Raw genomic sequence first — 23,077 nt, forward strand, 5'->3', positions numbered from 1 at the left:
CTGTTCAGCATCTTAGCTGTAGAGGGCAGTGTCACTGGCCCTCATATGTGGGATCCGAACCAGGGCCCTCTGGCGTCCCAAGCCAGTTCTTAACCATCGCACCACTCGGCCAGCCCTCAAATATATTTTTTTAACCACATACTATTTCCTAAAATATCCCTCCAAGGTTAAGAGATAATGAAAAATATTCAGATTTTTAAAAAAACAATTTATATTATTTTTAAACAAGATTCACTGACTCCCTGTTTAGAAAGATGATGACTCTGATGTTTTCTCTATCTCCCCTTCCTCTAGCTTCCAATTTTTATTACACAGTTATTTCTATATAATCCAAGATAATACTCATTTTCTTTTCTAATTAGTTTCTACAGTTGTTTAGCAATAGTTACTTATAAATGGACTGGTCACCACAATACTTCTTTGCTATTTTCAAAAAATGTTCTTCATTTTTGAGAAGGTTTTTATTTAAATTCATTGTTAAGCACTTTTTTCACAGAGGACTCATAGATACTATATTATCTGAGGACTTTCATGTTTGAGAATATTTGCCTGTTGTCTCTAAACTTGACAGAAATCTCAAATGGATACAATATTCTTGGATTGCATGGGTAGATTTTCTTTTTTTCATTTCAGGGAATTTTTTCTTGCTTGTATATTTGAGTATGTATCTCCCTTCTCATTATCCTAATGTTGAATCATCTGTCTTCTTTATTATCTAATACATATTTCTAATTGCTTTAAGCTCTCTCCCTTTTCATCTGTATTCACTGTGATTATCTCAAGTGTGTCCTAATTTTTAGGGATGTCTATTCTGTCTGGTGCTATTTCTATTTTATTTTATTTTTAATAGATTTTATTGGGAAATTGGGGGATGGGAACAGCATTGGGGAATCGGGGAAGGAAAACAGACAAGTTGCTGTCCTTCTGTTCTTCAGTCTAGTTGTGGAGGATGTCTCTTCACTAGCACATGTTGGTATTATTGCACTCTTCCTGGGTGGGCAGATTGCTCACCAGCCATTGGACTGACACTCATGGCATTCACGCCGGCTGTTGGCCGCTCACGCTGGCTGCCAGCCACTCACAATAGCTCACAGCAGCCCGCCATTGCCAGCGACTCATGGCATCCCAGCTCCAGGTTGAACTGTTGTTCACCGTCTTAGCTGTAGAGGGCGCAGTGTCACTGGCCCTCATGTGGGATCCGAACCGGGGCCCTGATGCTCAGAGTTGGCATCCCAAGCCAACTCTTAACCAATGTGCCACTCGGCCAGCCCTGTTTCTATTTTATTTAATTGAATGGTTTAAACAACTTATATATAATGTGATTATTGGTATTTTTTTAGTGTTAAATCTACCACATTACTATTTATTCCCATTTATCCCATTTATTGTTTGTTTCTTTTTTTTCAGCTTTCCTGGCATTCTTTTTGGATCAAGCATATTTTATGATTCTATTCTATATCCTTGATTATTAGCAAGATTTTTCTCTTCTTATATTCCTGGAATGAGCCTACAGTTTTAAAGGTCACTAAAAGAATGGTAGTTTTGTTCAATTACTGCTCAGGACATAAGAGACATAACGGCTGAGGCTCACTTTCATCTGTAAAATAGTAATGCCCTTTTTTTTTTTAAAGAAGCACCTTATTGTAGAATGCAATTTTTGGATCAAGTGTTAATAATTTACAATTGCTTCAATAGTTCTGGTTAGGGTAGAACATTCCAGGAATGTAAGGATGGTTAATTGTTAGGAAATCTGTGAATATAATTGACTATCCCTATAGTGAAGGGAGAAAAGTTATATATAATCCTATTTAAAGACCCCCAAAAGTCAGTCAATATGATACAAAATATGTTTCAGATGCTTAGTTGGTTAGGAATAGACAAGTGTTTGATTAACATGATTTTAGAAACAACAACGGGGAGGGTTTGGGGAAGATGGTGGAATAGACAGCACCAGGAATCTGTCTCCCCATATAGACAATTGCACTGGCAGAATCTGCCTGATGTGACTGTTTTGGAACTCTGAAGTCTGTTCAAGGCTTGCAATTTCCAGAGGAAGACTTGGATGGTCAATTGTGACTAATTTTGGTCAATTTCAGCTCTTACTCCAGTAGCAGCTACCAATCTCCCACTCCCAGCCATGTGGCAGGCAGCTGTGCACATGTTCCTAGAGTAGCTTGCACAACTGTGGAAGCTAGTGTGGGGAAAAAGCATTCTCAATGAAGAGAGAGAAAACCAAAAATACATTCTTGAGCTGGAGTTACAAACTCTCAAAAGACAAAGAATCTTGAAAGCAGCAAGAGAGAAGCCAATCTTCACATACAAAGATCCTCAATAATATTATTGATAGATTTACAGAAACTTTGGAGGCTACAAGAGAGTGGGAAGATATTTCAAAGTGCTAAAAGAAAAAAATCAGTCAATGAAGAATTCTATGTCTGCAAAACTGTCCTTCAAACGTGAGGGAGAAATTAAAACATTCCTAGATAAACAAAAGCTGAGGGAGTTCATGACCACTAGATAAGCCCTGTAAGAAATGCTCAAGGTGGTTCTGCAGGGTGAAATGAAAGGCTATTAGACAGTAACTCGAAACCATAGGGAGAAATAAAGATCTCAATAAAGGTAAATACATGGGCAATTATAAAAGCTAGTATTATTGTAACAATGATTTGTAACTGTACTTTTTTGTTTCCTAAATGATTTGAGACATAAATTTAAAGGAACAAAACCAATTATTAGTGTAAAAGGTGGTATTACTGTAACTTTGGTTTGTAACTGCAAATCTTGTTTTCTACACAGTCTAGGAGACTAAAGCATTTAAAAGATTATTAGTACATGTTTGGGGGAATGGAATGTATAAAGATGTAATTCTGTGACACCAATAACTGAAAGGGATGGGAACAGAGCTGAAAAGAAACACATTTTTTGTATGTTATTAAAGTTAAGCTGGTATAAATTCAAATTGGAGTGTTATAACTTTGGGATGCTAAACGTAATCCCCATAGTAACCACAAAAAAAACTATAGAATATATACAAAAGCAAATGAGAAAGGAATTTAGGGCCGGCCGAGTGGCGCGATGGTTAAGAACTGGCTTGGGATGCCAGAGGGCCCCGGTTCGGATCCCACATATGAGGGCCAGTGACACTGCCCTCTACAGCTAAGATGCTGAACGGCAGCTCAACCTGGAGCTGGGCTGCCGTGAGTCGCCGGCGACGGCGTGCTGCAGTGGGTTGCCATGGGCTACCGTGTGTAGCCAGCAGCCAGCGTGAGCGGCCAGCAGCCGCAGTGAGCGGCCATCCAGAGGCCAGCGACTGATCTGCCTCGCCCAGGAAGAGCGCAATGATGGTGCCAACTTGGGCCAGTGGGGCGACGTCCTCCACAACTAGACTGAAGAACAAAACGACAGTGAATGTGAACATGTCCTAGTGTCTTTTAACCCATCTCATCTGTCAAACTAAAGGGAGTAAGACTTCCTGAAAGGACATATGAGGAGGCCATCAACTGAGGCCAGTCTGGGGCTTGAGGTCAATAACTGTTGTGATCAGGAATGTTGGGTCTGCAGACAAGAGTTCACTCACTTATAAATGTAGCCTTTTATCCAGACCCTAGAATATCACTCACTGAATAAGAGAAATCGTGAAAACAATGGGGAGATACCATATTTCCCCATGTATAAGATGCTCCCATGTATAAGACACACCTTAATTTGGGGGGCCCGAAATTTGAAAAAAAAATGTATTACATAAAGTTATTGAACTCAAGTTTTATTCATCATAAAATTCATACAACTCCTCATCACTGTCAAAACTCCCAACCATTAGCTTGTCCTCATCTGTGTCTGATGACGAATCGCTGTCTTCATATATTGCCTCTCATGGCCGCCTTCTGCCGTGGTGTTTTCAGTAGGGTTTCTTCTTCCCGTAGCCAGTCTTGGATTGTTTTCTCAGTTGGAGGAGGACCAAACTTATATTCAGCAGCATGATTTCCATTCACTTTTGCAAACTGGATCACTTTTTTTTAAAATAATTATTATTATTATTATTTAAAGATTTTTATTGGGGAATTGGGGGGATGGGAACAGTGCTGGGGAGTTGGGGAAAGGGGAACAGACAAGCTACTGTCCTTTTGCTCCTCAGTCCAGCCATGGAGGACGCTGCTTCACCGGCCCAAGTTGGCACCATCACTGCACTTCTCCCAGGCGAGGCAGACCAGCCGCAGGCCTCTGGACAGCCGCTCACAGTGGCTTGAGGGCCACTCACGCTGGCTGCTGGCTACACACGGCAGCCCACGGCAACCCACTGCCACAGGGGCCGCGGCAACCCACTGCCGTTGCCGGGGACCCATGGCAGCCCAGCTCCAGGTCAAGCCGCTGCTCAGCATCCCAGCTGCAGAGGGCAGAGTCACTGGCCCTCACATGTGGGATCCAAACCGGGGCCCTCTGGCGTCCCAAGCCAGTTCCTAACTGTCGCGCCACTCGGCCGGCCCTGGATCACTTTTAACTTGAATTCAGCACTGTACGAAAATCTTTTCTGAGCCAATTCTGGGCAGAATGTGGCAAAACGTAACCTACCGTAATATGCCAGTAACAAGTGCAAAACAATGAGCGCAAAGAAAACAAGCGTGAAAAAGTGGGAAATGCAAGTAAAAAAACCTACAACCACTGTATAAGACACACCCAGTTTTTAGACCCCAAATTTTTCGAAAAAGGGTGTGTCTTATACATGGGGAAATACAGTACATGCAAGAGAAAATGAGTGCCAAACAGTTCTGAATAGACAACTAGTATTTAGGCAGAAACAAATTTCTATATCACATATAAAAAGAATAACTAGTGACTAGGGTGAAGAAAAGTCTTAAGATTCATCCATTCAGTAGATGCCTAATAAGCAGATTATTCACCATTCTTAGCTCCACCCTCTACAATGAATTTACTCTACTTGTCTCACCCAGGACAAAAGAGAGTTCTTAAGTCTATTACAGTAATACAGGTACAACAGAGTGGTTATTATGGAGCTTTTCAAATAATCATGGTTTTCTTTTAACAGTGCAGTTTTTATCCATTTTGACTTTTACACATAATATCTGAGAGAGAACATGAGCAACATAAGAAAAATTTAAGGATCTATTTCATTGGTATAGCACCTTGGGACTGACTATGGCTTACTTTCTGGGGAAAACATTTATTGTAATTTAACTGTTATAGAGCTATTCAGGTCATCTATTTTTTTTTTCAGTCAGTTTTGGTTATTTTTATTTTTCTAAGAAATTTTCCACTTCACCTAATTTTTCAAGTTTGTTGTAATGAAGATGTTCATAGTATTCCCTTTATTTCAATTTTAAAAAACTTCTACATGATAATGATTCATATATCATTAGGTCCATCTTATAGCCCTAATACTGCTCACTATTTTTGTATTTTACTGATCTTGTCAAAGAACAAATGCTTAACTTTACTAATGCTCTTCTATAATTTTGTTTTGCTACATTCATTTCTGAACATACCTTATTATTTCCTTCCTTCCATTTTCTTTGGGTTTATTTTACTGATTATTTTGAATTTCTTAAATTGTATGGCTCTTTAATTTTGAATACTTCTTTTCCAATATAAACATTTAAGGCTATTTATTTCCCTTTATCACTCCATCTCAGAACTCACCTCTGAATTGCTCACTCACATTCAACATGTCCTAAACCAATCTCCACACCTTTTCCCATATACTTGTAATTTCTGCAATATCACCAGCCTTGTCAGTGGCAACTCCATTTCTCCAGTTGTTCAGGTCCAAACACTTGAAGTCATCTTGGACTTCTCCGACATATTCTTTGTTCTTTGTCCAATATGTCAGCAAACCTTGTCAGCAAAACCTTCAATATGTTTAAAATCCAACCACTCAATCCTCATCCCTTTTGCTACCAATCTGCTCTAAATAGCCACCATTTCTCATTCACTTGTCGTAATAGCTTCCCAACTAGTCTCCTTGCCACTGACCTTCAAAGGTCTAGTCTCAACATAGCATCTGAGTGATCCATTCACGAGTTAGTTCCAAATAATGTACTGACTTTTCCTATTATTCAAGAGAAAAATTTCAATTCTTTACACTAGCCAACAAAAGGCCTGTATTACAGAGCCACCTGCTACCTCTCTGACCCATTCTCCTATTATTCTACCTCTCTTTCACTGCTGCAGCCAAACTACGGGGATTTAATTCATATTTTACCTTCCTGGTGAGGCCTCCCTAGACAACCTTGCTTTAAATTGCTCTACCACTCACTCTATCACTCAAAACTCCCTAGTTCCTGCTTTATTCTCCTTCATGGTACACAAAATAACCTAACATACTATTCAGTTTACATACTTATTTACATATTGTGTCCTTTATTATAATGTAAACTTTATGATGCCATAGATTTTTTTTGCGTCAGTTTTGTTCATTGTTATATTCCTAGTTCTAACAGTTCTTGGCATGTGGCATTCAGTGATAAATTGTTGAGTATATACAACTGATCCTTTGAAATTTTAATGAACTTTACGGCCTAGAACATGGTCAATTTTTAAAATGGTTTTGTTTGTTCATGAAAAAAAAGCAGTCTCCAGTTATGTATAGTACCTTATACATGTCCCTTAATGAATGCTTTTAATTATTTTGTTCCACTCTTATATTTCCTTACTGATATTTTGTTCACTTAATCTATCAATTATCATATGAAGGAATTAAAATCTCTAACTATGACAGTGGGTTTGACAATTTTCATTTTACGTGTACTTAAGCTATGTTATACACATTGAGAATTGTCATATCTTCCTTATGAATTGATTTTTCTGTCAGTATTGATGTCTAGTAATCACTAGTAATGATTTTGCTTTAAAGACTATTTGTGTAACATTATTAGCTCCCTTTTGGGTATTGACCTAGCATAGTTTTTCTTCCATTCTCCAACTTCCAAATTTTCTATGTTTTAGGTGTCTCTTGTAAAAACCTAGAAAAAAATGTTTCAATGATCTTTGCAAATGAAAAATCTAGTCCACTTGTAATTACAATGTTTGAGTTTTAAAATTCATTTCTACTGTCTCATTGGGCGTTTTCTGTTTTCCGTCTTTTTTTTCTATGTTCTTCTCCCTGAATGCTGCACCCTACCCCAATTCTTGACTTCTTTTGGGTTGAATTTTTTTCCCACATCCAACATTTTCACTCTATTTATTTGAAAATTATAGACTCTATTTTTATTCTTTTAATGATTACCTGACAAAATCTACCATGTATATTTTTACTTAATAAAATATAATATTAATAGGTAGCTCTATCATCCTTTTAAAAAGTATGAGGACCTTACAATGCTTTAACTTCTTCACTTTTCTTCTGATATATATGTTGGTATTGTCCAGGATTTTGTTCTAATTTTTAATCCCTTATGTCTTATACAATCAATTTTTGTTTAGGTTCCCACAAGTTTAACATTATTTTTTGCCCACCATTCCTTCTTGCATCTATACCTACCTTCCTCTAGTTCTCTTATGGAAGACACTGCCCTTCAAGGGTCCTAGATTGATGTGGGGAATCTCTGATCCAATCTCCCACTCTGCTTGCTTAAGTCCAAGGCTTTGTCTCAGATCCGCCCAGTACACACAGCCTTTTGTAAACCAAGCACCTCACTGCCAGGTGCCAGCAGATGCCCTCAAGGCAAACTTTGAGTTTGCTTATTCTTGTGGAATCAAGCATCCTTGTCATTTCATCCTGAGTGTTTCCCTTAGTTTCCTGCCAGGTCAACCATGCTTTAAAGAAGAATTCTAAATATACTGTCAGCATTTTTATATGATCTGACCAGGAAGTTTTTCTCTGGAGATCATTCTGTCTTATTCCTTAAATATTCTTAGATAACTGTTTTAGTATTCATATTCTCTGAATTGATTTCACATAATTATTTTATTTACTGTGCGCAGCCCATTAGTGAAAAGTATAACTGAAAAAACCATTTAGAAATTGAATTGGTTAACAACGTTTTTAGTTACAAAATGATTTTTGTCTATCCTATATATTTCGCATAAGTGAAGAGCCATTTCCAAGAGACTATCTTTTTCCCCACTGAATTCTAAGTGTAAATACTGACTTCAACATAATATATATTTTCCCTCAAAATCTTAGGATAAAAATTTTCAAAGTTGAAAGAATATTGATTTACCACTTAGAGTCTATCACTGTCATTTTATAATATTGTTTTATCACTTATCTATCAATTTTCCTTTCTACCCATCAATTTATCTTACTTTTTTACTACACTGCAAAGGAAAATGCAGAGACATCAATATGCTTCCCACAAATATTTCATAAACATAATATTTTTATTCCTTTCCTGACATTTTGCATAGTATTTTATAAGCATTTAAAAAGCATGACTCCATGGCACAATCACATAATACCAGTTAAGTCAGGAAACAATAATCTTATAATTAAGCTGAGAAATAAGTCAAATGAATTAATGAATCCTTTATAATATGTGTCTATGTTAGTAAAATAAGCTTCATATGTGGCACATTCATTTGAAATGTTTGCCCTTTTATTTCATCAATATCTAGGAGGTCCTATTACAGTTTCTATTTGTTTATAAGGAAAGCTCTTACTTGTTAATATTTCTCTATTCAGTAGTTCTAGAGTACTATTCAACTTCATGGAGGCTGAGAGGTAACAATCACCTTCTGAACTTAATTTAGGCAAAGTAGCATTGGTCTTCTGTGATACTGTGATTTATAACAAGAAATATATATTTGGTATTTGTCCTATTCCTGGCACAGAGCTCCTAAAACCCTTGGAATTTCCTAGGTGATAGAGCCAATGGACATCATCAGATGGCCAATACAGAAATCAAATAGACTATGTAACCGGAAGCAGGAGATGGAGAAGCTGTATTCTTTCTGCCAAAACAAGACCAGGAGCAGACTGTGGTACTGACCATGAACTGTTAATATCAAAGATTGGAGTAAAAGTGAAGAAGAGCAATAAAAGAATTGTATTGACAAAATATAATGTAAATAACGTTCCTGATGGATTTAAAGTTCACACAAAAAAACAGTTTTGCACTGTTAAACTTAACTGATGGAAAACCAGAAGAAATGAAACTAGAAATATTAGGAAAGAATGCAAAATACAATGCCAGAAGTAAAAAGGAAAGAAAAATCAAGATAGATGACAGAAAAAACACTAAAAATTGATAGAGACAGGTGAGAAGCAAAAGCAAAAGGTGACAAAAGCAGGGTTAGAATCCTGAACACGTTTTTCAAAAACTATCATGTAGAGATAAAGAGAACTATTATAAGTCAATGTAAGGAAATAGAACAACAAAAAAGAAAAAAAAAAAGATCTCTACCAGAAAATTCAAGAAATAAGAGGGAAATTCAAACTTAGATTAGGAATGCTGAATGACCACCAAGAAAGCACATTATCTGATCAGGAGAAAATAAAGGGAAGGTGGAAACAGTATACTACAAACCTACACCGAAGAGACAAAAAGGATGACAGATACCTATTGAGGAAGTACCTGTAATTCTAAAAAGCGAAGTGAAAGCTCCCCTGGAAGTACTGGGAAGAAAAAATTACCAGGGGTAGATGGGATACCAAGAGAATTATTTCAAGCCACAGACACAGAATCTGTCAAAATCCTAATAAGAATATGTCAACAAATATGGAAAACGAAACAATGGCCTACAGACTGGAAACATTCAATATACATCCCAATTTTCAAGGCGATGCCAAGGAGTGCAGTAACTATAGGACCATTGCTCTAATTTCCGACATAAGTAAAGTGATGCTGAAGGTGATGCAACAAAGTCTTCTACCTTATATAGAGCAAGAAATGCGGAATGTTCAAGCTGTATTCAGAAAAGGAAGAGGCACTTGAGTCCTAATTGTGATACTGGATACTGACTGGAGTGCTCCAAAGAATTTCAGAAGGTTAGTCTATGTTTCATAGACACATTAAAGCCTTTGACTGTGTAGATCATGAAAAGCTATGGGTTGCTCTGAAATAAATGGGCATGTCTCAGAAATAGGTTGTCCCAATGGGTAACCTGTGTTGTGGACAGGAAGCCACTGTTAGTACAGAATATGGAGAGACTGAATGGTTTCCCATAGGCAAAGGTGTCAGACAGGGTGCATTTTATCTCCCTATTGGTTTAACCTACACAGAGAACATATTAAAAAAACTGTGCTAGACTCAGAGGAAGGAGGAGTAAAAATTGGTGGAAGAAATACCAATAACTTAAGATATGCAGATGACACTACCTTACTGCCAGAAAGTAGCAATGATTTGAAACAAATTCTGATGAAAGTGAAAGAAGAAAGTGCCAAAGCACAACTACATTTGAACATCAAGACAAAACTCACAACTACAGAAGAGATACACAACTTTAACACAGACAATGAAGGCACTGAAATTATTAAATATTTTGCTTACCTTGGTTCAGTCATCAATTTCAATGGAGACCGCAGCCAAGAAATCAAGAGAAGGCTGAGACTTAGAAGGGCGGCAATGGAAGAATTAGGAAAGATCACCAAGAGAAAGGTGTGTCATTAGAGATCAAGGCTAAGAGCATCCACACCCTCCTATTCCCAATTACTATGTATGGATGCGAGTGTTGGACAGTGAAGACAGGTGATAGGAAAAAAACTGATTCATTTGAAATATAGGGTTGGAAGAGAGCTCTATGGATACCCTGGGCTGCCAGAAAGATGAATAAGTGGGTCCTAGAGCAAATTAAGCCTGAAATAATTCTGTAGGCAAAAATGACAAAACTGAAGTTATCTTACTTCAGATACATCATGAAAAGGCAAGGTTCTTTGGAAAAGACAATAATGCTGGAAAAATAGGAGGCAGCAAGAAAAGAAAACTAAATATGAGATGTATTGACACCAAAGAAGAAGCCATAGGCATGAGTCTATAGGAGCTGAGCAGAGCTGTTAAAGACAGGACATTGTGGACATCACTTATTCATAAGGTCACCAGGAATCAGAGCTAACTCAATGGCACATTATACATACAAGAGCCAAAAAGGTTAAAGTAAGGTCTTTTGTTATTCATAACAAGCTCCTTTCAACCATACCTGAGTTTATATTAATGAAGTGACTTTCTGAAAGCCCCTAGAGATGGCGCTGGTTATCAGGAGAGTCAACCTCATGATTAGAGGGTTGGAGCTTTCAGCCCCACCCCCAGACCTCCAAGAAAGGGAGAGAAGTTGGAGGTTGAATAAATCACCAACGGCCCATGACTTAATCAACCATGCCCATGTAATGACGCCTCCATAAATACAAAAGGAGGGGGTTTAGAGAGCTTCTGGACGGGTGAACACATGCAGGTGCTGGGAAAGTGGCAGGCCTGGAGAGAACAAGGAGGCTTCGTGCCCTTTCCCACATAACTCGCCTCATGCATCTCTTCATCTGGCTGTTCATTTGTATCCTTTAAAATATTGGCAAGAGCAAGTAAGCTGTTTTCCTGGGTTCTGTGAGTGGCTCTAGCAAATTATTGAACCTGAGGGGAGGTTAGTAGAAACCTCCAATTTGTAGCCAAGTGGGACAGAAAATGTGGGTACTCTGAGGACCTATTACTTGTAAATGGTGTCTAACATAGGGTCAGACTTGTGGAACTGAGCCTTTAACATGTGGGGTCTATGCCAACTTTGGTTAGTGTCAGAATTTAATTGAATTGTAGAACACCTTGCTGCTATCAGAGAATTGGTCAGTCAGTGTGAAAAAAACTTCTGGTGTCAGAAGTGTTGTGGGCATGAGAGAAAAGGAAGACACAGAATTTTTTTCTAGATACCTTCTATAGGTAGGAGTCTTCCAACTTAATGATTTTATAAGTTAGACTATCGCATCTTTAAAATTTTATTATAATAAACACTTTATTTAGCTACCATATCAAGACTGTACTACTGCTTTCCATCTTTAACATTAGGAGCAATGAGTCACATTTATAGAGAGCATTTCTTTATCAAAATTGATCCCTTTAAACACATTAAAAAGGTGTCAGGAAAGGACATGAGAAGTAAGTTTTAAAGTTTAGATTCATTTGGATTTGGAGAAAGGCAGTCAGGATAATTTTTTATACTTGCTAAAGACAAAAAAGGCAAAAAGGGCAAAAGAAAAAAAAAAGATGTCCATGGACTTCCTCTATTGTCAGGATACAAACAAAATTGTATACAAAAAAAATTATTTAAATAACTCACATGATATACTTTTCTGTTATCAAAAATTCATACTATCACCTCACCCTTTATATTGCTGCATGAAATTAAAATTAATGCAATATTTCACTCTTCTTCACCAAAAGAGTCCAATCTGGACTCAATAATCTGATTCATCAGCTTTACCAGTGAGCGATCTTAGCTACATCCCTACTCTACACAGCAACACTTTTCTTCATCTTCAATTTAAAATCCCCTATGATGGTCTTTACCATTTAGGATTTATCCCATTATCTAATACTTTTTTTTAGAGTATTAAAATACTGGCTAGCCAAAGCAGTTAATGCAATTTTAGCACTTTACAAATACAAAAAAGTATTTGGCTTGTTTCTCTACCCTTAAGCAGGAGAACTTCTTGGCAGCAGATTAAACAAAAGAATGGTTCCAACTTAAGCTATCTCATTTAATTTCCTCTAAACTTACTTTTCTTTTCTTTTTTTTTATAATGCTATGTATAGCTTACTGTCAAAAGAACTAAGAAACACTCATTATAACTGAAACAGTAGCAAAGCATGCAAAAAAGAAAACACGAAAAACCTAATATACCCCAAAGGAAAACATTCAATTCCAGATATAACCACACAGAAAAGCTAGAGTCTAATAATGATGACAATAATAATAATAGTCACCTCATCAAAGCACATCCAAAAAAATAATTAGAATAATGCATTTGAGGATAATCAATGAACAAAACTAATTGCACATTAGTAGATAAAGTGAATATTAGTAGGATATGAGGATTCTAAGGCCAGCAGCATTATGAAATGTGATGCTTATGCACAACCAAATCATGGCATAAAGTCAGGCCAGAAACACACTGAAGCCACCAAGAGCATGTCTTCAAAACATCTTTTCTTTCATATTAATCTTTTGTGCTCTTCAGGCAGGAGGTAAATTCATTAATTTTCCCCAGGAACAGGGAAAACAAAATAATAAAGAGGGCAAAGAACAAAGCCCTCAGTCCAAATAAATATAACAACAGCCACAGTATTTTTGGCATATGTTTATATGTAGAAAACTGCCTCATTCAGGGTGAAGAATCTCAAAGAATATGCTCAAGTCATTCAAAAAAAGGGGCAAGATTCAATTACAGATCATAACTCATATATTAACATCTCTCAGCTTTAAAAAGACTGTTTTCCACAGGCTTCACTGTTGGGTAGAGATCAAAGTGCCAGTTTATAAATAGTTTACTCATTTGTCAAATGATAATATCCCCCTAACAGGGTTGTTCTGAGAAAAAAAGGAGAAATTATACATGGATTTGCTTGAAAGAGTTAAATAGAACTGTAACTGATTTATATTGTAAGTAAAATTAAAAATAAGTTCAACTCAATGTAATACTTCCTTTTGGTACATGGAGTTGAAAATTTTATTACTTTCTGTTATAAAATATATCATATATAAAAGTATACAAAATGTATATATTCAACTAAAAGTATAATAATTTTTTTTGCAGGTTGGGGGTAAGTTCACATTTTATTTACATTCTGGTTTGAATCAAAGTTAAACAATAGTAGATAGATAATAGATGATAGACAAAAACCTCAGCAAAAATTTGCATAAATTGACATAGTTACTATATTTATTTCTTCCTTGACTAGGATTTCCAGATAAAGAGAGCAAATTTTGTTTATTCATTTTAAAAGTATAATAATTTTTAATGGATCCTGATATACACCCTGGTTATCTTAAGAAATGGAACATTACTAATACCGTGGAGGCTCCCATGTGCCTGCTGCTATAAGATTTCTCTTACCTACCCCCACACTACCCTAGATTTTGTGCTAATCACGTCCTTGCTTTTAATTATAGTATTGACACATTTACATGTATTTCTAAACTAATGTTATCTATCATCTATCTTATCTCTATCCATCCATTCATCTTCCATCTATTCATTCATCCATTTTTTGAACTTCATATATATGGAATATGCTACATATACTTGTCCTTTAACTTCTACATTATTTTTCTCAGCGTAATGCCTTGACATTACCTAATTTTTCATATAATCCCTCAGGTTAAAGGAATGTATTATACCCATTTAAAGCAAAGAAAATGAAGCAAAGTAAAGCTAGCAACTTACCACATTATATGAGAGGACAACAGACAAGTCTTTGCACAGTAATTTTGAAAGTAAAGCAAACTAATGACTGTCTCAGAGCTTTTTACAGAACATTCATACTTTTAGCTTCAGTAAAACTAAAACATTTCTCTAGTGCTAGGAGCACAATTAAGCTCTCATTTTTAAAATTGACTTTACATAGCTGGTATATTTTGCTTTCATATTAAAGGGAAAGTTATAGTAAAGTGTATTGATGATGTAAAAGTTTTAAACAATCTTTAAATACATTCCTTAAAAGGAAAACAAGAACGAATTAAATAAAGGCTATCAAGGGAAGATTTGTTTTTCTCTTAGGATGTGGATTATTAGAAAATAGCCAGCCATATTATGGAATATTCTAATTCAAGAAGATGGTTCCTTAAATAGGTAAGTTAGTCTAACACTAATTAATCCAAAAAGAGCATTCACCTGAGCAAGTGGTGGAAGAATCTCCTTGCATATTTGCTGATTTGGTCTCTATATTCCAATATAGTTGTATCCAAGAGCGGTCTTGTTGGAGCATAGAAGGTTCCAAGGCTTGCCTCAAGCTGTGCTGTGGAATTCAAACATAGCAGCACTAAACAAGTGAAACTCCTTCAATTACAACACAATACTCATGTTTGCAGTCAGTCAGGTTTTGCAAACTTGGATGAAATGTGAGCTTGTTGCAGGAAAGATGAAATTAAAATATGACAGCTGGTACAAAAACAAACCTGTGTATAAACTTTCACTTGAGGCAAAGCTGACAATGACTTTGAGCAACAAAAAGCTGTCAAAACTGAAGAAATCCATAATGAACCAACCTCTCACCACAAATGGGTAATTAAAACAGTGACTCATCAAAGTAACACAGTTTGAACTAGTATTTCCAGTAAAATCAACTCACAGTGTGCTCAACATCTTCTCTCTTTAGTTGAAAGGGGAAAACTAACCTTTCCACATTGGTGACTGAAAGCAGTATTAGAAATGTTTTTTAAAAATAATACAAATAAAAATTACCTTACTGGAGTAATACTATCTATTACAATTTTAAAGAGACAGTGAAAGTCTCTATCTTCCCTAAATCCTGTCCTAAACAACAAGATTGTTAGTTTCATCCAAGTGTGAAAGCAAACACCCCTGGGAGGGACGGCATGCTAATCTGCTCTTAGTCACCTGATACCTTCCTAGGAAAGGACTGGAGAGCAGGTTTGATAAACCAGAGGACTGGAGATCAGGAGAAAGAGGCACATTTTGCCTACTTCACAATTTTACCATGACATACCTATGGGGTTGTGTTCCCTCCCAGAAATATCTGGAAATTATAATAATTATCATAATGGTGAAACATGACCATATCTACAGTTCACAGTAAGACTCTACTGATTTTTACGCTTACTTACTAACACTGGGTTGAATAAACAATTCTTTATTTAGCAAAACTCTTTAGTTTTAGGCATATTTGGGTTTGAAAGTATTAAATACCTCATCAGGGTAATTACTACGGACTTGGCTAAGCTGTAAGTAATTTCTTTTTTTAATCTCAAATCTAGACAGTAAAGTAAGATGAACTTTAGGGGTATTTTCTTTCAAAGCAGCAGTCAATTTAGATTAAAATTGAATACAGCAATGCTATTGTGAAAACAAGCCAGATTCTCTTGCCATTGCTTGTTTTCTTGACAGCATGTTTTGTACATCTGAAATGTTCAAGCCTACATGGAATATTCGTAACTCCCAGCACAGTTATAGATTCATTAGATAGCCCAGCTTGATGTTTAAGGCAGAAATGAAGATATCAAAGATAACCACAAAGCAGCTACAAATAAAAGAGCTCACTGGGTACCACTAATAAAAGGAAAACAAATTACCATGTCAGATTTGTTAGGTTCAGAAAGAATAAATCTCAACAGAGAAGAATTCTGAATGTTTTAGAATTGTGCTTTGCAGTTACTTAGGCAAAAATGCATTTACTTACTTAAAATGTACATATTCTGATAACCCAGTGTCATGCAAGCATTTTATTTTAATAGCCTAGTATCATGCAAGCCTTTTATTTCCCTTTCTCCCCAATATCTTTCCTTAAAAACATACTTTATTAAAGCAAGAATCTGATAATGCCCATTTGTGAATTCCCTAATAATCTTTCTTACAACACAGGAATCTTACAATACAAATTCACTAAGGTGCTAGCAATTTCTCAGTGTCCTGAGTGACAGTAAATATTTTTTCTCCATATTTCTTCAACTGTAAATTTAGGATCTCTATGTAGATTATGTGTACCATAACAGGCTTTCTTTAGGGCCTCTTCTTTTTTTTTCTACTATGTACCTAATCTTGAGAGTGTACCAATACTAAGAAATAATTACTTGAGATAACTCTGCAGGCAGAAATAATACAGTAATACCTAATACCTAAAATTTTGCAGTTATACTCGTCTTTTTATTTTTAACTAATATCCATTAAGTACCTAAGCACTATGGCTAGGCATTTTCTCACTGTAGAAATACTGGAATCTCCATAGATGGGTTGGACTACTCCCAAAAAGCACATTCAATTAACATTAAGAAAATATGTACTGTAAGCTTCCTATGAGTTGGGCCACATCCCACGATGCAGCCTTCCTGAAGGAACATGTTCTTATTATTTTTCTCTAAAATTACTAAAACGAAGGCTATATACATAATTCTATCTAAACAATTTGCTTACTTTGGAAACATACTAAAATTGAATAAGAAAATCGATAAACATGCAAAGAAAATAGGGAAGAAAGGCTCTCCAGTAGACCTTTTGACATATTTTCTGTTTTCCCTACCTTGTAAATTACCTAGGGAGTTTCTCATTAGCCATGATTTCCCAACACTGATGTCAATGTTTATTGCAAAGATTTGAAATAAAGATGCAAATGAAAAAATGTTTAGGTGCATTTTACATGAAGTGAATAAATAAATCATAATAAAACATGCTGGATAAATGGCAAATAAAAAACTGATTTCATTTTTGTATGTGGCACATATTTTTTCCCCTTTTTTTAAAAAAAATAAAAACAGTATCTTCTCTCTTTGACAATAAACATCTGAGATCCTATGGGCAAAATTCCTCACTGAGGGGCGGGAAATCCAAGCACGCAGAACAGAGGGGTATCAGAACTGCACGCAAGAACAAAAACAAGAAGGAGCAGCCTGGACTGCAATTCATGTGTGCGCACGCGCGCACGCACACACGCACGCACACACACGTAAGGACTATTGTCTGGACAAAGGACGTGGGGTGTGAAGAGAAAAATATTGATGTCTAAAGTGAAGGAAGAATAAGGACCTTTGTTTGGGACCCTTTGTCTACCAAATTCTAGAGAGTACATGAAATTCTTGATCAAAGTTTGAAATCCGAGCATATTCCACACATGAGCTTAGATTGAAAAACACAATGACTGCATTGTGAGTTCCAACATAGGTACATAACAAAAAAGTTGTTCTTTATATTGATAAATACTATACATTAAGTACCACGTGGGAGTAATTGTTTGATATCCGATCTTGCCAGTTTTAATAGGGCATTAACATTTTTGTTAATCTCTAATAACATAACTCAAAAAATCCCCCCAAAATAACTGACTCAATAAAATGTACTTCATGTATACAAAAGACCCATTTATGAAATATTTCAAGTCTGACCTTCTCTCTCTGGCGTGAGCTTTTGTCTAAGAAGATGGTTTACAATGGCACTCATGCTGATAAAGCACTGGTGGCCCAGAGTGTCCCAGTTCATACTGCTTAGTATGTTTATTGCCTCATAGATCTCATCACAGTGAATGTATTGGAAGACAATGTCTACCAGGCCCAGCTGTCCTCGTGTGAAGATACCTGCCACAAAAAAAGCGAAACCAAGTAAATCTTTTAACAATAAAAAGTAGAATAACAAAAACAGAGTTAACTTTTCCATAAAGGAAAAATACAGTAACCATTTCTTACGTAAGTGCTAGACATGTGGGATCTGGGGGGCCAAGAGTAATATGGCTCTGTGGTTAAAGGTTCATTTTCAATAACACCTACCAACTCTATCTAGCTTACCCTAATCATTTCAGCACATATTAACTGATTTATACTCTCCATAATCAAACTGCTTAGAATAAAAGTGAATAAGCATGAGAAGAATTTTTAGGTAGACCACAATAGCTAACCCTATTATTCCCATCAATTGTTTAGGCCTCTATTATATACATTTAAAAACAGGATTTTGATGTGAACAAAATTCTTACTGACCAAAGTCATTAATTCTAAATTGCATCTAGTCTTTAGCCCATGTACTTGAGGGGGGGTAGGGGGAGGAATAGTTACAAATGTACAAATATCCGTGACAAATATAACTGTTTTTATTAATGGGTACTCTCAATTGATAGTTTCTTCATAGATACCACATACCAATTTATTTTACATTGGCATTAAGAGAGTATTCTCTTCTATTAAAGTAAGAAATGACCAGTATTAATCCTGCTATTGATCCCCTTCACAACTAATATTTGCTATAAAATGCCTTGGTAAAATATAAGTACAGTTGTTTATTCTTTTTAAATGAAAGAAAATCCACTTCTAATCTTGGAGGAACAAGAACACAAAACACATGGAGGAGTATTCTGTTCTAGTTTTATTTCAAATGAGACAAGGCTTATCTCATTTGAAATTAACAATTTCTGTGTAATTAAATGGCAATAAATACTAGGACTTTTAAGCAGGTCATTATTTTAAAAAATATTTTTTAAATGGCTGGCTATAAAATCCTTTTTTCTTCAGCCAATGTTTATGGATTTGAGAGAGTCTACAAAAACTTCTGGGTACAAATAATCATAAAACTAAATGAGAAAATGTATGTGAAATCACTGGTAAACTGTAAAGTACATAAAGTATTACTGCAATTCTTTTCATTACTATCATCATCATTTAACTGCAATAGTTATAGGTTTCAGGATTTTAAAAAATATATTAGCGCATGAGAAAAATGTCCAAATGCTTCATAGCAACTTCAGGTCACATCAAAGTGAGAACGTGTGCTATATCTAATAGGACTAAGCTTGATAGGGAATCTGGGGAATTGGCCTGACTACTAAGCAATAAAACTATCCTATTCTTTTTTTGTGCTGGTAGAATCAATGAATGGTACTGTCCAAAAGCCTTCATGAGCCTGCAGTCAAGCACTGGAAGTCCTCATAAATCAGGGTGGTTCCTTGGCAGTAGATATTAATGTGTAGAAACTTTGCAGGAAACTGAAAATATCTGAAATCTGTTGACTCTGTCTATACCCTAAGCAATACTTCTAGCAAGAGAAAGAACTGATTTTTAAGAAGAAAAGCTAACATATAATATAAACATAATCAAATTATGCAAAAGGTGGTAAAGAGAAAAATCTTAAAAAGTAGCCAAAAAAGGACACATGATGTACAGAGAAAGATATGAATAATTGCAAATTTTAATTCTGAAATTATGCAAGCCAGAAGACAACAGCAAGACATTTTTTAAATGTTGAGAGATAAAAATGAATTAACCTAAAATTCTATTCCTTTATAATAAAGAGTTGAAAATTCATGAAGAAAGATAGTCTAAATGCACCTAATAACAGAGCTCTGAAATAATAAAACAAAAACTGATAGAACTAAAAGGAGAAAAAGTCAATTCTACAATGATGGTTGGAGATTTCATCACTTCTCTCTCATTGGTTGAGAGAATATATAAACAGAAAATCAGTAAAAATAGAAAATACTTGAATAACACTATCAATGATTTTTATCTAGTTGACATATATAAAACACTTCACACAACAACAGAATAGACATTCTTTTTAAGTATACAAAGAACATCAACCAAGATGGAGCATATTCTGGGTGATAAAACAAGCCTCAATAAATTTAAATGTTTTAAACTCATACAGAGTATATTCTCTGACCACAACAGAATTACATATCAATAGAGAAAGATATCTGGAAAATCTCCAAATATTTAGAAATTAATCAACATTCTTCTAAATAATCTATAAGTCAAAGAAGAAATTGCAAAGTAAATTAGAAAATATTTTGAAATAAAAATTAAAATGCTCGTATAACATCAAAATTTGTAAGATGTGACTGTGGCAGTACCTAGAGGGAAATTTCTATTATAGCTTTAAATGTTTCAATTAGAAAAGAAGAAAGGTCTAAAATCAACAATCCAAGCTTCCACATTAAGAACCTAAGGAAAGAAGAGTAAATTAGTCTTAAAGTAAATAGAAGGAAATAATAAAAATAAATAGAAAATAAACAAAGACTAGAGAAAAGAGATGAACTCAAAAGCTGGTTCTTTGAAACGATCAGTAAAATTGACCAACCTCTGCCTAAATTGAGACAAAAAGAGAGAAGACACAACTTACCAATATCAAGAATAATCACTACAGAACTAGACATTAAAAAATATGTGAATAATATAAGTTTACTCAAATAAAAATAACTTAAATGAAATGGCTCCTTGAATGACTTAAACTATCAATGCTCATTCAAGAAGGAATAGATAACATGAATGACCCTTTGTTATTTGGATTTGAATTTATAGTTAAAAAAAAAAAGAAACAAAACATTTAAATACACATATATGTACACATACAGCCTGCATATCCGGATGCCTTCACTGGTCAATTCTCTCAAACATTAAAAGAAGAAATGATATCAACTGTACAAAACTCAAAATATAAGAGGAGGGAGCATTTCCCAACTTATTTCATGATGTTAGCATTACACTGATACCAAAAATGACAAAAACATTACAGGAAAAGGAAAACCACACACCAATATCTCCCATAAACATACAAAAATTGTTAACAAAATATTAGCAAATCAGTAAGATATTAAATAGATAATACATCATGAACAAGAGAGATTTATCCCACAAATACAAGGTCACTGAAACATCTAAAAATAATACAATTCACTATAAGACCAAAAAAAAAAACCCCATATAATCACTCCAATAGATGCAGAAAAAGCACTTGAAAAATTTCAACATCCACTCAAGATAATATCTCAGCAGACAAGGACTGGAAGGGGACTCCCTCAACCTAATAACATATTTATAGTGAAAGATTAAATGCTTTCCACCGAAGATTGGAAACAAACCAAGGATATCTTCTCTTGCAACTTCTATTTAATAGATACTGGAGGAACAAGCTAGTATAATAAGGGAAGAAACAAAATAAAAGGCATACCGGCTGGATAAGAAGATGTAAAACTGTTTTTAATTGCCATTGTCATTATAATCTATGTAGAAAATCCTATGGAACCTACGAAAAAGTTACTAGCAGTAAGAAATGAATTTAACAGGGTTGTAAGACATACATGCCTATATTTTAAAGTTTTATTTGTATATAACCCCAATGAACAATTAAAAACTGTAATTAAAAATACTACTTTAACAGCATCCAAAAACATGAACAAAATATGTATAAGATCTTTACACTTAAAATTAAAACACTGCTGAGAGAAATTAAAGAATACCTGAACAAATGGAGACAGATACTATGGTTATGGATCAGGAAACTCAATATTGTTAAATTGTTATTCCACCCTAAATTGATCTATAGATTCAAAATAATCCCAATCAAAAATCTATGAGGTGTTTTTGCAGAAACTGACAAGTCAGTTTTAAATTTTACATAGAAATTCAAAGATCTAGAGTAGCCAAAACAATTTTGAAAAAGAAGAACAAAGTAGGGGGACTAATGGAACCTGATTTCCAGATACACTGTAAAATCACAGTAATTAAGACAATGTGGTACTCCTTTCAGTATAGACATTAGATCAGTGAAAGAGAAAACAGTCTATTCTTGGACACACATACATATGGTCAAGGTAATTCAATGGAGAAGGGCTAATCTTTCCAACAGTTGGTGCTGGAACAATTGAATATTTATATTAAAAAATTTATTTCAACCCATACCTCACACCATATGCAAATAATTAATTTGAAACAGACCATAGACCTAACTGTACAAACTAAAACCATAAAACTTCTAGAAGAAAAGAGGATTGGACAAAGATTTCTTAGGCCATAAAAAGCACAAGCCATAAAATAAAGAAATTTAAGAACTGGTTTTCATTGAAGTTAAAACTTCTGCTACCCAAAACACACTGTTAAGAACATGAAAAGGTAAACTGCAGACTGGAAGAAAATATTCAAAATCCTAGTATCTTACAAAAGACTTATATTCACAATATACAAAAAGTCTTACAATTCAGTAATAAATAATCAAATTAAATTTGGGCAAAAGATTTGAAGATCTACTTCATCAGAGAAGATACATGGCAAATAAGCTCAGAAAAGGATGTTCACCTCCAACAGTCATCAGGGAAATGCAAATTAACATCATTACACACCCACTAGAATGGCTTAAATTAAAAAGACCATGAATGCCAAGTGTTACCGAAAATGTGGAGCAATTGGAACTCCAAAATAGTCTGTTGCTTCTTAAGTTAAACATACACTAAGCATATGGCACAGCCATTCTACTCCTGGTTTTTCTCGAGAGAATTTAAGATATATGTCCATATAAAGACCTGTACATTAGCTTCGATCAGGAAACAACCCAAAGGTCCATCAATGTTTGAAAAGATACACAAATTGTGGTTCATCTATATAATGGAATACCACTCAATAAAGGCAAATTTACAGATATACACACCAATATGGAAGATTCTCACATGCCAAGTGAAAGCAAGACACAAAAGATTATTTTATGGGTTCATTT

The 23,077-nt window shown here is 35.1% G+C and overlaps 1 protein-coding gene across 5 annotated transcripts in view; it reads right to left on the reverse strand.

Moving 5' to 3' along the window:
- WDPCP (WD repeat containing planar cell polarity effector) overlaps positions 1-23,077 on the reverse strand; it is a 302,619-nt gene that overhangs the window by 138,879 nt on the left and 140,663 nt on the right. For all 5 annotated transcript variants that reach the window (XM_019635240.1, XM_019635244.1, XM_019635251.1 and 2 more), the window contains 2 exons: positions 17,989-18,177; positions 14,768-14,891 (listed from right to left, as the gene is read on the reverse strand). In XM_019635240.1, the coding sequence (XP_019490785.1) occupies positions 14,768-14,891; positions 17,989-18,177 (313 nt within the window). The remainder of the gene's footprint in view (positions 1-14,767; positions 14,892-17,988; positions 18,178-23,077) is intronic.

This window comes from Hipposideros armiger, unplaced genomic scaffold (assembly GCF_001890085.2).
Source record: "Hipposideros armiger isolate ML-2016 unplaced genomic scaffold, ASM189008v1 scaffold_2, whole genome shotgun sequence".
NCBI lineage: Eukaryota > Metazoa > Chordata > Mammalia > Chiroptera > Hipposideridae > Hipposideros > Hipposideros armiger.